Source organism: Xenopus tropicalis, chromosome 8 (assembly GCF_000004195.4).
Source record: "Xenopus tropicalis strain Nigerian chromosome 8, UCB_Xtro_10.0, whole genome shotgun sequence".
Classification (NCBI taxonomy): Eukaryota; Metazoa; Chordata; class Amphibia; order Anura; family Pipidae; genus Xenopus; species Xenopus tropicalis.
This window is the reverse complement of record NC_030684.2, coordinates 136545098-136567395: the sequence shown is the minus strand read 5'-3', so window position 1 is coordinate 136567395 and position 22298 is coordinate 136545098. Positions and strand designations below refer to the sequence as shown.

General features: G+C 41.7%; 1 protein-coding gene across 2 annotated transcripts in view; it reads right to left on the bottom strand.

Moving 5' to 3' along the window:
* Positions 1 to 7898: 7898 nt before the first annotated feature.
* LOC100497768 (signaling lymphocytic activation molecule) overlaps positions 7899 to 22298 on the bottom strand; it is a 39559-nt gene continuing 25159 nt past the window's right edge. The window contains exons 3-10 of one of the 2 annotated variants that reach the window (XM_031891910.1): positions 21974 to 22249; positions 19324 to 19440; positions 17448 to 17491; positions 16783 to 16896; positions 15310 to 15411; positions 13496 to 13576; positions 12724 to 12801; positions 7899 to 10321 (exon numbers count right to left, since the gene is read on the bottom strand). In XM_031891910.1, the coding sequence (XP_031747770.1) occupies positions 10253 to 10321; positions 12724 to 12801; positions 13496 to 13576; positions 15310 to 15411; positions 16783 to 16896; positions 17448 to 17491; positions 19324 to 19440; positions 21974 to 22249 (881 nt within the window). In that variant the 3' untranslated portion in view covers positions 7899 to 10252. The remainder of the gene's footprint in view (positions 10322 to 12723; positions 12802 to 13495; positions 13577 to 15309; positions 15412 to 16782; positions 16897 to 17447; positions 17492 to 19323; positions 19441 to 21973; positions 22250 to 22298) is intronic. The other variant, XM_031891911.1, reaches the window with a different exon arrangement.

Here is a 22298-nt window from a genome sequence, read left to right as displayed (position 1 = left end):
TGTGGAAGCTTCCCCTTTAACCTGTGGGAGCTTCCCATGTAGTTTTCCTTTTGAGCGATATGCAGTGCCTGGGATTAATATGTTTGATAGCGGTGGAGCTGGGGGCAGGAGCAATGGCTGGGTTGTGGGCAGCAGGGTGCGGCTGGGGCATTATGGGTTGTGGTCAATGAGTCCAAATAAATGTTTTTCTGTGGATTTATTATGTGCAGGGTTTGAGGAGGACTTCTGCAGGTAAAGTGACACTGGACAGTGCCCTACCAGTGTCAGGGCCTCTTAGGGCCCATATCCAGGGCCCACTCTCACAACAATTTCATGGAGACAGTGGAAAATCGTATTGACACTTATGGTGGACATAACAAGGGTCTGGGAAAATACTCCAGACTGGGTCCCACTAGGAGATCCTCTGGTACTCTAGAAGCCCAGTCCATCCCTATGTTCTACTTTGGGTTTGAAGAGGAGAAGGTGCTGCTGCTCCTGTGGTTACCACTGTGGTTGGATCAGGAACTGTGGTTTCGGTCTGCTGCTTCTCGCTCTATAAATGTACTTGTAACATCTGAGTATCAGAACACAACATTGCAGGCCGGCATCCTGTTTGTGCTACTCTGGGTTTCCTTTCCCTTCAGTTGCCAAAACAAGAAAATACAGGCAGTCACACATACAAACATATACAGGCACATAGGCTTACAAATGTCCCCTATACAGACATATACAGGCACATAGGCTTACAAATGTCCCCTATACAGACATATACAGGCACATAGGCTTACAAATGTCCCCTATACAGACATATACAGGCACATAGGCTTACAAATGTCCCCTAAACAGACATATACAGGCACATAGGCTTACAAATGTCCCATATTCAGACATATACAGGCACATAGGCTTACAAATGTCCCCTATACAGACATATACAGGCACATAGGCTTACAAATGTCCCCTATACAGACATATACAGGCACATAGGCTTACAAATGTCCCCTATACAGACATATACAGGCACATAGGCTTACAAATGCCCCTATACAGACATATACAGGCACATAGGCTTACAAATGTCCCCTATACAGACATATACAGGCACATAGGCTTATAAATGTCCCCTATACAGACATATACAGGCACATAGGCTTATAAATGTCTCCTATACAAACATATACAGGCACATAGGCTTACAAATGTCCCCTATACAGACATATACAGGCACATAGGCTTACAAATGTCCCCTATACAGACATATACAGGCACATAGGCTTACAAATGTCTCCTATACAGACATATATAGGCACATAGGCTTACAAATGTCCCATATTCAGACATATACAGGCACATAGGCTTACAAATGTCCCCTATACAGACATATACAGGCACATAGGCTTACAAATGTCTCCTATACAGACATATATAGGCACATAGGCTTACAAATGTCCCATATTCAGACATATACAGGCACATAGGCTTACAAATGTCCCCTATACAGACATATACAGGCACATAGGCTTACAAATGTCCCCTATACAGACATATACAGGCACATAGGCTTACAAATGTCCCCTATACAGACATATACAGGCACATAGGCTTACAAATGTCCCCTATACAGACATATACAGGCACATAGGCTTACAAATGTCCCCTATACAGACATATACAGGCACATAGGCTTACAAATGTCCCCTAAACAGACATATACAGGCACATAGGCTTACAAATGTCCCATATTCAGACATATACAGGCACATAGGCTTACAAATGTCCCCTATACAGACATATACAGGCACATAGGCTTACAAATGTCCCCTATACAGACATATACAGGCACATAGGCTTACAAATGTCCCCTATACAGACATATACAGGCACATAGGCTTACAAATGCCCCCTATACAGACATATACAGGCACATAGGCTTACAAATGTCCCCTATACAGACATATACAGGCACATAGGCTTATAAATGTCCCCTATACAGACATATACAGGCACATAGGCTTATAAATGTCTCCTATACAAACATATACAGGCACATAGGCTTACAAATGTCCCCTATACAGACATATACAGGCACATAGGCTTACAAATGTCCCCTATACAGACATATACAGGCACATAGGCTTACAAATGTCTCCTATACAGACATATATAGGCACATAGGCTTACAAATGTCCCATATTCAGACATATACAGGCACATAGGCTTACAAATGTCCCCTATACAGACATATACAGGCACATAGGCTTACAAATGTCTCCTATACAGACATATATAGGCACATAGGCTTACAAATGTCCCATATTCAGACATATACAGGCACATAGGCTTACAAATGTCCCCTATACAGACATATACAGGCACATAGGCTTACAAATGTCCCTATACAGACATATACAGGCACATAGGCTTACAAATGTCCCCTATACAGACATATACAGGTACATAGGCTTATAAATGTCTCCTATACAGACATATATAGGCACATAGGCTTACAAATGTCCCATATTCAGACATATACAGGCACATAGGCTTACAAATGTCCCCTATACAGACATATACAGGCACATAGGCTTACAAATGTCCCATATTCAGACATATACAGGTACATAGGCTTATAAATGTCTCCTATACAGACATATACAGGCACATAGGCTTACAAATGTCCCCTATACAGACATATACAGGCACATAGGCTTACAAATGTCCCCTATACAGACATATACAGGCACATAGGCTTACAAATGTCCCCTATACAGACATATACAGGCACATAGGCTTACAAATGTCCCCTATACAGACATATACAGGCACATAGGCTTACAAATGTCCCCTATACAGACATATACAGGCACATAGGCTTACAAATGTCCCCTATACAGACATATACAGGCACATAGGCTTACAAATGTCCCCTATACAGACATATACAGGCACATAGGCTTACAAATGTCCCCTATACAGACATATACAGGCACATAGGCTTACAAATGTCCCCTATACAGACATATACAGGCACATAGGCTTACAAATGTCCCCTATACAGACATATACAGGCACATAGGCTTACAAATGTCTCCTATACAAACATATACAGGCACATAGGCTTACAAATGTCCCCTATACAGACATATACAGGCACATAGGCTTACAAATGTCCCCTATACAAACATATACAGGTACAGAGACACATATACACAAATGCAATGCAACATATACTGCTTAACATACAAATACTGACACAAATAGACACCAAGGCGTACACACACACACACACATACAATATAGGCAGATGGATTTTAATAGGACAGGTTAGTTGCCACCTGGCCAGTATCTAACTAGCCTAGCCAGCAAATTACCAGCTTGGGCAAGCACCAGTATAACAATGTACTTGCCAGTAAAGTGTAATACCATATAAATTACCCCCATTCCTCACCTTCTCTGCTGATCAGCCATTATATGAACAGGCCCACCTCTGCCCCGCCCATTCCCCTGCCCAGTCCACCCATTTTTCCGATGATTTACTGGTCACATTCACCCTTTCCACGCTTGATCCACCAATTTTCCCGGCCCAGGCGTCAAAGCTCCACCCCCAAATGATGTCACGGCTTGCCCCCAACTCAAAGACTGGTATTATGGGAGGAAGAAGTGGTAACCCTATCTCTGTTTCAGATCTCCATTATAATGCACACACATACAATTACCAGAAACACACTAGAACCTTTGTTGTTGACCTGTTACATGTGAGTAAGCATCACACGGCTTTGCTTATGATCATGGCTCATACCACAAAACTACGGGACCTGGTCACGTATAAGTCTTGTGACAAAAACACATTTTGTTCCTATGCTTAACCCATAACTCCCTGAACTCCAGAACTGACACGGAACATAAGCCTACTTTTCCATTGCACGGATATTCCCACCAAAACTCATTTAATAACCACAATGTCAAGGCAGCTTGGCTCAACCGATTACAGTTTTCTTACAGTTTCTCTGTTGGGACCTGGGCTAAATTCACATCATGGTCCAAGATTTCAGTTTAGAATTGAAAACCATGCAGATATAAATGGCACTGGATTTTAGGTAAGGTTGGTCCACCAATTAGATTGTGATCTACCAGTAGATCTTAAGCTGGTAATCACAGCAGTATTGTCTATAAAAAGCTCAATTCAATCACCTTTCTGGGTACTTTCTATAATTCATATATATATATTTTTTATGGGTGGTAGGTCATCATGTAAAAGCAGACCCCACATAGGTAAAGTCTGGGCATCCTTATTTTCCAGGATTATGGGGTCCCAACCCTCTATAAACCATTATCATACATTTCGCTCTGTAGCCTTGTAATAATGGAACAGGAACACTATATTTTTTCAGTTCAAGCCCCCTTTGGTTCAGGCCTTCACACACAAAGTCAGCATAGCCCACTGGAAAACTAAAAAATATGGGGTTATTAAAAAAATAGCTCTCAGTACAAGTTGATCCAGAGACTGGTCCGATTGCCATCTTGGGGTTAGAAAGGAATTTTTCCCCTCTGAGTAGTGATGGGTGAAATGTTTTGCCAGGCATGGATTAGCAGCGAATTTTTCTGCGTTTCGCGAAATGGATGGAAAAATTCGCCACGCGTCCAAAAATTGTCGCTGGCGTCAAAAAAGAATAGTCGCAGGCATCAAAAGAATAGCCGCACGACAAAATAATAGCCGCTGGCGACAAAATAATAGAAGTGGGCGACAAAATAAAAGCCGCAGGCAACAAAAGATTAGTCGTGGGCATCAAAAGAATAGCCGCACGACAAAATAATAGCCGCTGGCGACAAAATAATAGAAGTGGGCGACAAAATAAAAGCCGCAGGCAACAAAAGATTAGTCGCAGGCATCAAAAGAATAGCCGCACGACAAAATAATAGCCGCTGGCGACAAAATAATAGAAGTGGGCGACAAAATAATAGCCGCAGGCGACTAAATAATAGCCGCACGACTAAATAATAGCAGTGGGCGACAAAATAAAAGCCGCAGGCAACAAAAGAATAGTCGTGGGCATCAAAAGAATAGCCGCACGACAAAATAATAGCCGCTGGTGACAAAATAATAGCCGTGTGACAAAATAATAGCCGCGCGACTAAATAATAGCAGTGGGCGACAAAATAATAGCCGCAGGCGACTAAATAATAGCCGCACGACTAAATAATAGCAGTGGGCGACAAAATAAAAGCCGCAGGCAACAAAAGAATAGTCGTGGGCATCAAAAGAATAGCCGCACGACAAAATAATAGCCGCTGGTGACAAAATAATAGCCGTGTGACAAAATAATAGCCGCGCGACTAAATAATAGCAGTGGGCGACAAAATAATAGCCGCAGGCGACTAAATAATAGCCGCACGACTAAATAATAGCAGTGGGCGACAAAATAAAAGCCGCAGGCAACAAAAGAATAGTCGTGGGCATCAAAAGAATAGCCGCACGACAAAATAATAGCCGCTGGTGACAAAATAATAGCCGTGTGACAAAATAATAGCCGCGCGACTAAATAATAGCAGGGGGCTACAAAATAATAGCCGCAGGCGACTAAATAATAGCCGCACGACTAAATAATAGCAGTGGGCGACAAAATAAAAGCCGCAGGCAACAAAAGTATAGTCGTGGGCATCAAAAGAATAGCCGCACGACAAAATAATAGCCGCTGGTGACAAAATAATAGCCGTGTGACAAAATAATAGCCGCGCGACTAAATAATAGCAGTGGGCGACAAAATAATAGCCGCAGGCAACTAAATAATAGCCGCACGACTAAATAATAGCCGCAGGCAACAAAAGAATAGTCATGGGCTACAATTTTTTTTGGCGCACCACATTTTCGCCGTTTTGCAAATTTTTCACCGTTTTGCGGATCTTTTGAAAGATTCGCAAATTTTTCGGCAAAGCGAAACGGAACAGATTCGCTCATCACTACCTCTGAGGCAAATTAGAGAGGCTTCAGATGGGGTTTTTTGCCTTTCTCTGGATCAAAAGGTTATATATAGGCATTAAGGTTGAACCTGATGGACATGTGTCTCTTTTCAACCTCACTTACTATGGGAAAGTCATTTCAGGAAGGGTGTGGGGATTCTCAGAAGTTTAGTAGCTATCTTTATTGCCACAGCCTTCTGACACAGTTCACTCAATGTGTTTCCGTTGTAGCACCACCGCTTTGGGCTCAGGGAGCCGTGTTACCCTGGTATTGTGGGTTTCTATATGGCACAGGAGTCTCAGTCTGTATCTCTGTGATACTTTCTATTCTCAGCGAGAACTCTCGCAATGAGCTGCTAATACTTATATTACAAGTAAGAAATGACACTGTACTACTGATTAATATACATGTACGTGGGTTTTCGTTACCACAGTTGGGCGCCCAGTGTCGAAATCCGTCAGGTATTGCTGGGGTACAGAACTGAATTTTGTTTCTCTGAAGCAGGCTGGATATCCTCACCTGGCCTACAAAATGCTACACAGCAGTATTTACAGTACCGACCATACTTACCTTATTGTGTTCGTTTTTAAAGGGGAACTACTTTAAAAAGAGCCCCACACAACACAGAAACCACTAATATAACCACTACAATTATCACTGTAATCCGTTCCTTCAAAAAGTGTGAATAAATACCATGTTTATATGCTGATATCCAGCTGCAAAACAGCTCTTCTTTCTCTGCATCATTTGAAATCCTGGCAGGGGAGGAGGGACTAAAACATTGATGTTACAAATTGTAACAACTTCTCCACAGCTTACAGACAGCATGCAGGGACTACATAACCCACAATGCATTGCACTGTGATGTTCCTTTCCTTCTTGCCATCATGTGTGCAGGGAATTGTGGGATTGGGAGGAGGCAGGCTGAAGGCAGGCTGAGGGCAGGTGCTACTGTTATATTTTATTTGAGCCACAAAGTAGTCAGCCAGATCAGCAGGGGAACAGGGGCGGGGCTTAGGGAACTCTTCCAAACCATATTATTACATTAAAAATCATGAAAAGGCTGCATATTTTTAACTGATGTACATTGCAAAGTTCCTTGATAATATGTTTACTTTTCAAAAATCTAAAGTTGTGTTTGGGTGGAGTTCCCCTTTAAGTACTTTCTTTGTCAACTCAGATGCAAGCAAACTATTGGTTAGCCTAATGTGTCTATTGATAATCCCCATTTCAAGGAAGCAGACTGTATTTTGGCCAGCATTATGTTGCTGCTTGTTCGATATCATGTTTGCTTTTCATTTATTTATCCTATCCTATCCGAGTTCTCTAGCTAAGGGTTACACAAGTAACTATTGGGTATTTTGGGTCTATTTACTTTGTTTCTGAATGTGATCCTTACTTGGGATTGGGACTTGGGATCTGGCTTCCTTAGACCACCAGGAGCAACTTTATATAGCTCTGCTTTCTCTTCAGAATCTTCACGACATGGGCAGCAATCATCTGGTCTCTACATTAGGCGGAGATGGTGTTTGCCAGGATTTATATTCCTTCATCAGGATCACTGGCCAGTGGATTTGGAAAGGGAGGGGGATTAATTGTCTGTATTGTAGTATCTGTAGTATTTGTACCGTTGGTCAACATGGCCTGAACTCACTCACTGGGCATTCATTGGTCGCCTGTACAGAGCTCCCTTTGTGCTGATCCACAGTCAAATGATGCAGAATCCGTGCACAGGTTCCCAGGGCTTAGTTGCCCTTTAGACCATCCACAGATTCCCAGTACCTGAGAGCCTCCCTGCAGACTTGCTTTATTATGAGCCTTCCTTGGGGTTAGGGGATCCAGCTGGCTGTTGGATAGAGTTTCCCATCATGGAAGTGCAAAGGATTGTGCCCCGACAGTTGGTTGAACCCCAGAAGGGAGAGATTGGGCAGGGTTGTCCGGAAGCAGAACCACAAAGAACCACAGCTATTAATCTTTATTTGCTTACAGTTACATATCTCCAGCATATTCTGCAGTGCGTTACTAATAAAGCCTTTTATGCTAAAGAAAGTGGACTATGGGGTCGGGACCATACATGGGGCAATATGAGCTGCCTCTCCAAACAGAGACTGTTTCTTAGTAGTCCGTATATCTGGCCAAACCATTGGCCTGCCCAACAGATATCTAACTGGTGATTGGCCAGTCTGTTGGACAGGTTAGACGGACTGTAGCATTCATACTTACTTAAGCCCCATGTTATGACCAGATTGGTGGCAAAACTGGGTAAAGCGCCACCTGTTTGGTGCCCTTGTTTAGAAAATGGATGTATCCATGAATGGGCAGCCTTACTTAGGCTTCTGAATGCAAGCAATGATCAGTGGGCAATGTGCTTTTGTGCTCATTAATGAATGATGGTTTCTGGGAATACTCACTGTGGTAGCCAAAATAAGCATATTAATCACAAACTACAATGTTTTCTATTCAAACTGTCTCCTATGAGATATTTGCTTTGAAACCGTAGAGCAGTAAATGCTACATATTGAATGGTTGCTATGGGTTACTAGAACTAGAGCAAATTACAGAATACCTGTTGGGCGGGGAGTGGGCTAACAGCAATGTAAGAAGTACCTGCTCACAGTATATTATGGACCACACAATACTCAAGCAAGACTTGTATTTGGGCCTTTTTCTATTCTTAAATAGGTTATTGGTTTTTCTACATCATAGTCACATCTTAAGGGAGAAGGACACTACAGTTGTTATGGCACCCCCATTTTTAATCATCAGAAAAGTCCTAACCCTGGCTGGCCCTCCTCTTCCTCAAAAATGGGGCGAGCCAATCCTTGTCTCCATGTAGAAACAGACACTAATTGCAATTAACTAATTTAGTAAATATGTCCCAGTATGTAGAACAACAAATGAGTTTGCCCCAATGGATTGGCCAGCATATCAAGCTCAATGGAGCATCAATGAGAGCAAATATGCTTTCCCCCCAAATCTGACCCTAGCTGCCCTTCAGTCTGGGTCCCACTGGCCAAGGGACCATAACCCTATGGTGGTTCCCCCTTGCTAATATAGTTATTACTGACATACACACAGCTAGTTGAAAGGAAGTGGGAGTATTTTTCAGTAAATTCCCCCTAACCCCATTTTAATCGACTGTTACCCGTTAGAATCTTATATCTGTTGCACTATAACTGAAGCCGAGAAGCGTTTGCTTGCGGTTTAGTTTATGATGCACATTGTAAGATAAATATTAGATAAGCCCTCTACTCCACTCTGAATATCAATATAAAGTGCAAGTAATATCAAAGGAAAAAAGGAAATGGTTAAAACACACAGAATAAAAAAGGAAGACCAACTGCAAAGTGCCTTGATGTTCACAGTATATTAAAGATTATTCCTGAGATGAAAGTTCCCTGGAATCAGTTGAGTCTCAATTAAGGAATACGGGAAATCTACTATAACTCCATTATTCAGAAGTTGGGGCACTAAGATGCTTGTGCTTTCTAATCTGTTCTATATTACACCCCCGGGGTGTTCTATGACAGGGTCTGACTCTCCTTTAGTTACCCTCAGTCACTGGGCCTGGGGGCCCTGGTTTAACTCAGGGTCTATTTTAGCCCACTGGAACCTCAGGACTCCCGCCTGCTTCTTAGGTGGACCACCAAGAGTCTAGAACCTAGACTCTATCCCCTTTTATCAATTAGAGAACATATCCTTTACGCAGTGATCCCCAACCAGTGGCTCGGGGGCAACATGTTACTCACCAACCCCTTGGGTGTTGCTCTCAGTGCCCCCAAACCAGGTAGTTATTTGTGGCTGCCTAATAGCCAATCACAGCCCTTATTTGGCACCTCCTTGAACTTTTATGGTGCTTGTGTTGCTCCCCAAGTCTTTTTACATTTGACTGTGGCTCATGAGTAAGAAAGGTTGGAGGCCCCTGCCTTAAAGAAATGGAAGAATACTTTCCTCCTAAAGGAAACATGTCACCATGTTAACTATTTCCTATCCCTATACTCCCATAATTACCATTAAGTTATTTCACAGCACTGTAACTCTGTTTATCCAGCCACAAAAATCCCTTGAGGAAAGCCATTGTATTATTCCAGTAGGGTCACATAAACTCTGAATAGCCACTTCTTCCTTATTGGATGCCTCAGGCGTAGAGGACGCTCAGTAGATGCTGTCTTTGGATTGGGCCTGTGGGGCTTGGCCATTCCAGGGGAAGTGTCTGGGAGACTCCAGCCAGAAATAGGGCAAACAGGGTATATTAGCTGGACCAGGAGCTTGCCAATACAAGATGGCAGCCGTGGATAAAGAGCATTCAAGACTTTACACCAACTGGTTGTAGGATGGTCTGCTGGGATTATTGCTTGATGGGTCCCTTGTGTTAATGGGTGCCTGTCAAAATAACACATTACACTGTCAAGGTGAGTAACCAGTAACATGTGAGCATGAGTAACGAGTAACACGCGAGTCATTGTTTTAGTCAGATCTGGGCCACGTAGTACTGAAACCCAAGCGATATTATGTGGCGTAGTGCCCCACTCTCTTTCCATGGCAGAATTGCTGCCTCTTTCCTCACAGGCTGCCCACTAGCTGGCCCCCTGCTGCTATTTGCTTGCACCAAGCCTAGTAACCAATAGCAACGAATTAGATATTTGCTTTTCAAAAAGATATCTGGTAATGCTGGTTACTAGACCTGATGCCAATTTTTTTTTTTATAACATTTTACTAAATTATAGGGGTGAGAAAACAGATTTGACATGGACTAGATATTATTATGTTCTGTTACTTATGCCTTTCTTGCTTTCAGTTTATCATATCATAAGCTGCACCAGTAAGGTCTGCATTCTAAAATGGAACTGCGGAGGAAACATAAATATAAAGAGCAAAGAGGATATGATATTTTACAATCAGTACATCTAGAGTGCAAGCTCTTACAGGCAGGACCCTCTCCTGAATTATTGCAACTTGATGCACGTTTAACGTTGAGAGTGGGGCCGGGTGTGAAAGAAATGATATTTTTGAGAACTGAAGATGGGAGTTTCATAACAGGAAGTGTTTTTTTTTTTTTTTTTTGCAAAACCTCGGTTTGGGTTGGGTGGTGGGTGGTGGTGGGGGGAAACACGATCGTAGTAGAATCCTGACCTGCTGTACTACGCTTGGTTTTTAATGCGGAACCACAATAGAAGGCAAACATTTAATTCTCTAAGTTTAAAGAATGGCAAATTCACTAGGGGGTGAGTAGGGGGCACCCCCAGACAATGCAGTTGCTACATTTTTCCCTCAGGCTGCTGCTCCTTTTCAAAAAAGCAAATTCAAGCTAGGGGGAAGAGAAGAGCATCTTCCTAACTTTTCCCTGGCATCTCTAATGGAAATCCAGAAATGATACTCATATAACATATGCATGTGTCTAGGTGTGCCGGGGCACCTAGGGAAGGGGAGACTGACTGATAAGCTGTTTCAGTATATATTTATTAAAAAATGTCTTATTCCTAAAGATTAGGGGGGCCTTAAATAAGAAATATGGGGTCCACCAACTGAAGTGACTTACAGGAGAAGGAAAGCTATTGGCAGTTTATTGCCAATAGATTTGCCACAATAGTGCAAGGTAGAACACTATTTATTCTGTAAAATGCTTTACCACACCTGAGAAAACAGCTATAGAAGCTTTATTTCTATGTTTGTTTAAGAATGTAGCTGCCATTTTAGCTTGGTCTGACATCACTTCCTGCCTGCATCTTTGTGCTCTGGGCTCAGATTACAGCAGAGAGGGAAGGGGGGAGGATGGAAAAGGGAGAGGGAGAGAGGAGCAAGCTGAGCATGCCCTGGAGGTATGAGCTGAAAGAAGGGAGTCTAATACAGAGAACCATGTGTACATAATAGAAGGCAAGAAATGTGGTGTTTCTTTTGACAGAAGATTCAGAGCTGCATTACTGTAAGAGTGTATGATTGAAAGGGTAACGCCAAGCACACCGGACAGCAGGATATTCTTTTTAAAACTCAATCTTTATTAATCCATTAAAAGCAAAAACGCCAAACGCGTTTCGTACACTAATGTACTTAATCATAGGCAGAGTGTATGGCTGTATTTACACAGACCTTTCTGATAAAGCTTACTTCGTTTTTACCTTTCCTTCTCCTTCAAGGTTTCGTTGTCAAATAAAATCACAAGGTGATCTTTCTAGTCCTGCCAGTAAATGTCTTTAGACAGGACTGATTTAAACCATCACCTCAGTTGGTGCATGACACTGGGTCATAACCCCCTTTACCCCATAACTATCATTAAAGAAATGATGGCTGTTTAACCCATCCTGCTATCTATTCAAGAACTGGACATTGGTTATAGTTCTCCCCCAGATTCTCACCCAGTGGGCTTCCAGGAGAGCAATTAATCGTACAACCCATATCTCATTCTAATGTGTCTTCCCAACCACTCCTTTGGCTCCACTACCCTTCTGCCATCCCTTCATTTATTTCAACTAAAAAATCTTAGAAGATGGTCATTCTTCACAGAGAAAATGAAAGTAAACAAACAATCTTTTTCAATCATTTTCAAGTGACAGTTATACCAATGGGCAACACACTGCAGTGATTAAAAGGGAACAGCCCCTCATTTCCCTTATTCATATGTTTAATGAGACCCAGACTGGCGAGTTATAGACACTGTTGGGTAAGCACCATGTAATGGGACACATAAGGGAAATGTACTATATAGTATCTTTGCATAAAATACCATCATAGACCCTTGAAAATATTTGGATTGAAATAGAAACAATTAGAAGTAATGTACAATTTACCTTGACCAAATCATAACATGATTCTTCTTTTTGGTCTTCGCTGTATGGCTTCTTCTTCCTACATTGGTCTTCTGGACCCTTTAATGTTTAAAGACCATCGTGTCAGTATGTGTTCCTTTGAAACAAATGCTATCAGCAATAAGTTCTTACTTGTGCCCTAGAAAATGATGGCTTGTTTACCAAAAACAAAGCCAAAAACATTGAGAAAAATATCATGTTGGTGCAAATCTTGATATTTTTCTACCCTAAGCGGTATGGCTGCACAGCTGCGTTTACAAGTGGAATAACTGAGGCTTCCGTTTCCCTTTGTTACCATTATACATTAGCCCCACTGCATTGCAAGCAGCCCAATCAGGAGTGCAACCAACTCTATGAAAAATCTTGTCTGTATAATATATTATATGGTTACATACTGTATAAATACATATTAAAAAAAACAGTGTTGGCAATGCTAGTAGGTAACAGTTATATAAATGTGTGCCTTTGCTTGTGGCACAATAGTGGTTTCCCTTAGTGATGGAATATAGAGGCAATGGCCTAAATTAAATTCATGCCTTCATGGAGCAAATATCTATTTTGAAGTCATGTGACTTGACATAAGGTATACCCCCTGGCAAGGCATTAATACAAAAATCAGAATGCCATTTCTGTAGGTTTGTAACGGAGAATGGGATTTGGCATATACTTTCTGGTTATTTACTACTATAAGATATGGGGAAATGTTTTTAGGTCAATGCCATCGTCATAGGCTGTGGAACTATAACACTGGTACCTGAGCTGGAAGAGTCACCTCACTATACACAGTCTCTATTTTCTCTCCCTGTGTGGGATTCCCCTGCCCGGCTCGGCCCCCCTGCCAAATGGAAAGGTTTCATTAGTTGCTTTATACTTTTGAATACATAATGCAGAAAGAGTTAAAATATTAATATGAACTATTATTTTAGGTCATTAGAAAATCCTCACATCAAGGGGGGCATATACTAAAGCTGGATTTTTTCAGTTTGGGTTTATTTACACCAAACCACAATTTTGTTGTGAGCCTCCAAGGGCCCATTTTTTCATATAACATTTCGGAATCTATGTGAAAAGTTCGGTAAAAATCCACAAGTTTTTTGTGGTTTTCGTTAAATTTCCACGGAAAAATCGTACTTTGCGCAAAGAATATGAACATTTTCGGAATTCGTTAACGCTTTGGTTACACTTTCCTTGGGACTATCTTTTCGCCAGGTTTGATCTGTCAAGTACCATTGAGTCCTATGGAAGGCTTCCAAAGCCAGAAAGGTTTTGTGGCTTAACGAACTTTTCGGCATGAAAATATTGTGACTTTCAGAATGTAATTGCGATATTTTCGTACAAACGATAAAAGCGTTTTTCTTAGTAAATGTGCCCCCAAGTGTCACACTTGACACTTGGAATTTGCAACCCCTTGCCACACCATAGGGGGAATGTAATAAACAGTACAGGTATAGGACCCCTTATCCAGAATGCTCGGGACCAAGGGTATTCCGGATAAGGGGTCTTTCCGTAATTTGGATCTTAAGTCTACTAAGAAATCAATAAAACATGAATTAAACCCAATAGGACTGTTCTGCCCCCAGTAAGAGGTAATTATATCTTAGTTGGGATCAAGTACAGGTACTGTTTTATTATTACAGAGAAAATGGAATCATTTAACCATGAAATAAACCCAATAGGGCTGTTCTGCCCCCAATAAGGGGTAATTATATCTTAGTTGGGATCAAGTACAGGTACTGTTTTATTATTACAGAGAAAAGGGAATCATTTAACCATTAAATAAACCCAATAGGGCTGTTCTGCCCCAATAAGGGGTAATTATATCTTAGTTGGGATCAAGTACAGGTACTGTTTTATTATTACAGAGAAAAGGGAATCATTTAACCATTAAATAAACCCAATAGGGCTGTTCTACCCCCAATAAGGGGTAATTATATCTTAGTTGGGATCAAGTACAGGTACTGTTTTATTATTACAGAGAAAAGGGAATCGTTTAACCATTAAATAAACCCAATAGGGCTGTTCTGCCCCCAATAAGGGGTAATTATATCTTAGTTGGGATCAAGTACAGGTACTGTTTTATTATTACAGAGAAAAGGGAATCATTTAACCATGAAATAAACCCAATAGGGCTGTTCTGCCCCAATAAGGGGTAATTATATCTTAGTTAGGATCAAGTACAGGTACTGTTTTATTATTACAGAGAAAAGGGAATCATTTAACCATGAAATAAACCCAATAGGGCTGTTCTGCCCCCAATAAGGGGTAATTATATCTTAGTTGGGATCAAGTACAGGTACTGTTTTATTATTACAGAGAAAAGGGAATCATTTAACCATGAAATAAACCCAATAGGGCTGTTCTGCCCCAATAAGGGGTAATTATATCTTAGTTGGGATCAAGTATAGGTACTGTTTTATTATTACAGAGAAAAGTCACCCATAGCAACCAATCAGCTTGCTATACATGATTAGACCTATATCACACTTTGCACCTTTTATTGCTCTACCCTCATTGTGCCCCCCTCAAAATATAAATAAATGGCTGCTGAATAATGTTCAGTTTTCCTGCCTTTGGCAGTAGAACCTCAGTATACACAGTTAGTGCTCTCTCTTCATCTCGTTCTTTTTCTGTGCCATAATCAGATACGGTCCCTTTCTCGGGTCTTTGGACCTGGAAGCATAAAGAATAGTATTTTATTTTTACATTACATACATTTATAACTGCTGCCTAATAGTCTTCCTGTTTACAGTACATGGAAATAACGACTTTCTCTCACACCCCATATACCCACTTCTCTATTTCTACCCTAGAGGTCTTTGGCAGCTTTATATATCCGTGGGAATTTGCCTTGGTCAGATACATAATATTATGCTATTTACTTGGGGGTGGAAAGGGTCAGTAAACTCTACATAAGATGTTGCCTTGGTAAATGAAGACACGTGGCAGTAGAAATAAGTTCTCTCTTTTGGATAGTCTGTAGTGATGGGCGAAAAGTTTCACCAGGCATGGATTCGTGGCGAATTTCTGCGTATCGCCATTGGCGGATTGTTCCACGAAACGGATGAAAAATTTCACCGCGGAAAAATTCGCCGCACGTCCAAAAATTGTCGCCGGCGTCAAAAAAGAATAGTCGCGGGCGACAAAATAATAGCCGCGTGCGACGAAACAATAGCCGTGCAACAAAACAATAACCGTGGGCGACGAAACAATAGCCGTGCGACAAAACAATAGCCGTGGGCAACGAAACAATAGCCGCGCGACAAAATAATAGCCGCGTGCGACGAAACAATAGCCGTGCGACAAAACAATAGTCGCGGGCGACGAAACAATATCCGCGTACGACAAAACAATAGCCGTGCGACAAAACAATAGCCGCGGGCGATGAAACAATAGCCGTGCGACAAAGCAATAGTCACAGGCGACGAAAAACAATAGCCGTGTGCGACGAAACAATAGCTGTGCGACAAAACAATAGCCGCGGGCGACAAAACAATAGCCGCGCTACAAAATAATAGCCGCGTGCGACGAAACAATAGCCGCGCGCGACAATTTTTTTTGTCGCACAACATTTTCACCGTTTCGCGCATTTTTCGCTGTTTCGCAGATCTTTTGAAAGATTCGCGAATTTTTCGGCGAAGCGAAACGGAACAGATTCGCTCATCACTAATAGTCTGTACATGGGGGTCACAGTTAGTATACATAAGGCTGGGAGCAGGCAAAAGGCTGAGATCTGCTGTGGCCACAGTTACGTAGTAGCCACATACTGAGTCAGTTCTGAACATGGACCACATAGAGACCGCCTCATACTACTTTGTGGTCTACCAAATCACCCAGAATGCTTTGTGGAGGCTCGTCCACCCTTCCCACCCCTAGTGCAAGATGTTGTCAAGTAGTTCTTGAATGGAGCTTATCAGATAGGGTGATGCTGGGTAATCAGGGTCAGACTGGGAGATACAGGGCCCACCGAGGCTTCACATGCCTCACAGGGGCCCCCACCACCCGTCCCACCCTCTCCCCTGAGCGTGCATAATTTTAACTTACCTTCTGAGCGCCGGGTGGGGAGATTAGCGGTTTGGGGGAGTGCCCAGCAGGGATCGTGTCGGGCCAGCGAGGCCCACAAGGTTTTTTCCCATTCCCTGGTGGCCCAGTCCGACCCTGTGGGTTATTCAGTCACTTGTATGTCAGTAGCAATAACTCAGTGGGGCTTTTTTATAAACAATGGGCAAATATGCAGCTGGGCAATAACATAAAACAACCAATCAGTGGTTAGATTTTTCCAGCCAGCTGCAAGTTGAACACTGAAAGCAATTATATGATTGGTTGCCATGAGTTACTGCCCAGGTTCAAATTTGCCCACTGTTTATACATGACCCCCACTTGTGTTGTAACATCATAACTACCTTACTCTGCTCCCAACACTGTATGAGTGAGAACCCGTCTGTATGCCATACAGTTTACTTGTCATAAACACAGAAATATAATTAACACCATGTTTGCTGAGCTTTCTTTAGTATGCACAGTGATAGAATGTTACCTCTTACCCAAGCCTGGTGCCATGGCTTTGCCTAATGAACGTCAACACGTGGAACTGATATACGGCACCCCCTGCTTCTAAATCCCACCTCCTGTAAGCCATATACCCATAGCTCAATACATACAGACTGCTTTTGCTCCACATCTCCATGTAAAAATAACGAGTTATTTACCTGACCATAGACAGTATTCTCTTTAATTTCCAGATTATGCTGATCTAAAATAAAATGAAAATGAAAGTTTAGGCTATATTTAATTAATAAGAAGCACCCATTGCTGTAAAATGGTAGGATAATACTCTATACTGAGACTATAGATTATAACACTACAGGAAGGCTATGGAAAGCCTGATGTCAGCCAGCTTAAGTATAATGGAAGGTTAGGCAAGACTTTGTACTGATACTCAACCACCTTACTAAACTAACTACAAATAGTAGTACAGGTATGGGATCCCTTATCCGGAAACCCTTTATCCAGAAAGCTCCAAATTATGGAAAGGCCATCTCCCATAGACTCCATTATAAGCAAATAATTCTAATTTTAAAAATTATTTCCTTTTTCTCTGTAATAATAAAACAGTATCTGTACTTGATCCCAACTAAGATATAATTACCCCTTATTGGGGCAAAACAGCCCTATTGGGTTTATTTAATGGTTAAATGATTCCCTTTTCTCTGTAATAATAAAACAGTACCTGTACTTGATCCCAACTAAGATATAATTACCCCTTATTGGGGGAGGAACAGTCCTATTGGGTTTATTTAATGGTTAAATGATTCCCTTTTCTCTGTAATAATAAAACAGTACCTGTACTTGATCCCAACTAAGATATAATTACCCCTTATTGGGGCAGAACAGCCCTATTGGGTTTATTTAATGGTTAAATGATTCCCTTTTCTCAGTAATAATAAAACAGTACCTGTACTTGATCCCAACTAAGATATAATTACCCCTTATTGGGGGCAGAACAGCCCTATTGGGTTTATTTAATGGTTAAATGATTCCCTTTTCTCTGTAATAATAAAACAGTACCTGTACTTGATCCCAACTAAGATATAATTACCCCTTATTGGGGCAGAACAGCCCTATTGGGTTTATTTAATGGTTAAATGATTCCCTTTTCTCAGTAATAATAAAACAGTACCTGTACTTGATCCCAACTAAGATATAATTACCCCTTATTGGGGCAGAACAGCCCTATTGGGTTTATTTCATGGTTAAATGATTCCCTTTTCTCTGTAATAATAAAACAGTACCTGTACTTGATCCCAACTAAGATATAATTACCCCTTATTGGGGCAGAACAGCCCTATTGGGTTTATTTAATGGTTAAATGATTCCCTTTTCTCTGTAATAATAAAACAGTACCTGTACTTGATCCCAACTAAGATATAATTACCCCTTATTGGGGCAGAACAGCCCTATTGGGTTTATTTAATGGTTAAATGATTCCCTTTTCTCTGTAATAATAAAACAGTACCTGTACTTGATCCCAACTAAGATATAATTACCCCTTATTGGGGCAGAACAGCCCTATTGGGTTTATTTAATGGTTAAATGATTCCCTTTTCTCTGTAATAATAAAACAGTACCTGTACTTGATCCCAACTAAGATATAATTACCCCTTATTGGGGGCAGAACAGCCCTATTGGGTTTATTTCATGGTTAAATGATTCCCTTTTCTCTGTAATAATAAAACAGTACCTGTACTTGATCCCAACTAAGACCCCTTATTGGAGCCAAAACAATCCTTTTGGGTTTAATTACTGTTTAAATATTTTTTTTAGTAGACTTAAGATATGAGATCTAAAATTACGGAAAGATCCCTTATCCATTCTGGATAATGGGTCCCATACCTGTACAAACACGAAGGGGAAAATAAAGAAAGGTGTTGTGACCCTTTAATGCTAGCAAGCCTACATGAGAATATCATATGTATAAACTGTGTTATTACATAACCAAGCCCTATCATAGAGGGACTCAAGCAGAGTTGAATAAAGGGTACAACAGCCTCACAGTAATATAATACCATTAGGGAATGCACTCACCCTTCTTCCTTTTAAACCAGCAATAACCTGCAGCCACAACGATCCCCACTGGTATTAAACCCAGAACGATCCACCCTGAGGGTGCAGAATTTCCTGCTAACTTCAAAGCTGTGTGACCTAAATAAAAGATCAGTAACAAAAAAAATACCATGTAAGAAGATGTGGTTAGTTTGCCTTTAGGGTGAGCCCATGTGCTGGATGCATATTGGGAAAGTACACACCCTAAATAATTCACTAAATAATTCATGATATACAGTATAGTTCTATCTTTCTACACAAACATATAGAAATGTAAATGTGTTCCCCACATAGTGGTGTTTGCAAAATCTTTTGGTACAGGTATGGGACCTGTTATCCAGAATGCTCGGGACCTGGGGGTTTTCCGGGTAAGGGATACTTGTACCTTAAGTGTACTATAAAATCATTTAAACATTAAATAAACTCAATAAGATTGTTTTGCCTCCAATAAAGGTTAAAGCAATACTGTCATGGGAAATACAAAACCCATCAGTTAATAGAGCATCTCCAGCAGAATCCTGCATTGTAATCTGTTTTTCCCATGGGGCTAGCCATATTCTTCCTTTCCCAGGGTGCCACAGCCATGTGACCTGTGCTCTGATAAACTTCAGTCTCACTTTACTGCTGCGCTGCAAGTTGGAGTGATATCCCCCCCTCACTCCCAGCAGCCGATCAGCAGAACAATGGGAAGGGAGCAAGATAGCAGCTCCCAGTAGGTATCAGAATAGCACTCAATAGTAAGAAATCCAAGTCCGGCTTGGGACTCCTCCAGTTACATGGGAGTAGGAGAAACAATAGGTTAGCTGAAAGCAGTTCTAATGTGTAGCGCTGGCTGAAAGCTCAGACTCAGGCACACTTTACTGCTGCGCTGCAAGTTGGCGTGATATCCCCCCCCTCCCCCCAGCAGCCGATCAGCAGAACAATGGGAAGGGAGCAAGATAGCAGCTCCCAGTAGGTATCAGAATAGCACTCAATAGTAAGAAATCCAAGTCCGGCTTGGGACTCCTCCAGTTACATGGGAGTAGGAGAAACAATAGGTTAGCTGAAAGCAGTTCTAATGTGTAGCGCTGGCTGAAAGCTCAGACTCAGGCACACTTTACTGCTGCGCTGCAAGTTGGCGTGATATCCCCCCCCTCCCCCCCAGCAGCCGATCAGCAGAACAATGGGAAGGGAGCAAGATAGCAGCTCCCAGTAGGTATCAGAATAGCACTCAATAGTAAGAAATCCAAGTCCGGCTTGGGACTCCTCCAGTTACATGGGAGTAGGAGAAACAATAGGTTAGCTGAAAGCAGTTCTAATGTGTAGCGCTGGCTGAAAGCTCAGACTCAGGCACACTTTACTGCTGCGCTGCAAGTTGGAGTGATATCCCCCCCTCATCCCCAGCAGCCGATCAGCAGAACAATGGGAAGGGAGCAAGATAGCAGCTCCCAGTAGATATCAGAATAGCACTCAATAGTAAGAAACCCAAGTCCGGCTTGGGACTCCTCCAGTTACATGGGAGTAGGAGAAACAATAGGTTAGCTGAAAGCAGTTCTAATGTGTAGCGCTGGCTGAAAGCTCAGACTCAGGCACAAGGCACTGAGATGGCGCCTACACACCAATATTACAGCTACAAATACATTTGTTGGTACAAGAATAAAAGGTTAAATGGCAGAGGGAATTATTTGCTGTGTAACAGTGTCATTTAGAAATAAAAAGTGCCCCATAAACATCATGGCTGTATCCCTTTAATTATATCTTAGTTGGGATCAGGTACAAGGTATTATTTTTACTATTACAGAGAAAATGGAAATCATTTTTAAAACTGAATTGTTTGATTAAAATGGAGTCTATGGGAGATGGCCTTTCCATAATTTGGAACTTTCTGAATAAGAGGTTTCCGGATCCCATACCTGTATTTGGATTGATGAACCAGATTCTATGAGGAACATTTCCTGTAACCCTAGAGACAAGCCCAAGAGCACTATGGGACCCAAAAGCAAGCCCCTTGGTTTCCATTTTAAAAACTCTTGTGCCCTGTGTCATGGTTCTCTCAGCACCTCGCTGTGGGCAGTGATGTCATAGGGCAGAGAGGGGGCAGGCAAGTGATGTCACGGGGGGGGCTATGATGTGGTAATCAGCAATTGGCTGTTCGCCGTGTTGGTCTCAGAGAGTCCTGCATGGTTTTGAACTAGACATCCCTTCTGAAAACTGGGCTGTCCGGATCAAAACCAAACAGGTAGCAACCCTATATGCACATGCATTTTAATTTCCATGCAGAGGGGAGATTTACTCACTTATTGGGCTTGGCAGTTTGTCTTTTATTTTCATTGAAATGCTTTTCAAATTTCAGCCCAAAAATTGCACATTTAAGTACATGTAGGAGCACCCATAGGCACAACGTGCAAAGGGAACCCTGGAATTACTGCCAGCCCAATTAAGGTGTAGAGTACATAAGGCTGTCAAATAAGTGGTCTAGTAACCCTTAGCAACCAATCAGGTCTACCTTTCACAACACTTTTAGTACAGTAACTGCTGCTTGGTTACTATGGATCACTTGGACTGGGCAAATCTTGTTCACACAACATTCCCACCTCTCCCCCCTTCCCAGTGTTACCATAAAAATTGTAGGAGTCCCCTATATAAAACCCACCTTTATCACAAGTTTCTTTATTATGTGCAGTTCTGGAAGCCTCGCTGATTGGGTTCCGGGCAGCACAACTGTATATAGCAAGTGACTGAGCATTATAGACACGGAGCGTGTGATTGGTCACTTCTGTGCCGGGGCTGTTTGTGTTATTCCAGGTGAGAGTCACATCTGATGCATTCACTGTACAGGTCAAGGTGCCAGTAAAGGTACAGGGCCCATTGTGGGTGTCATTCTGGGTGATGTTTTGATGAATCAGGATATCTTCTGATGAGAGTTTTTCTACATGCAAAGAGAATGTGGGAATAATTGTGATTTTTTTCTTTATTAT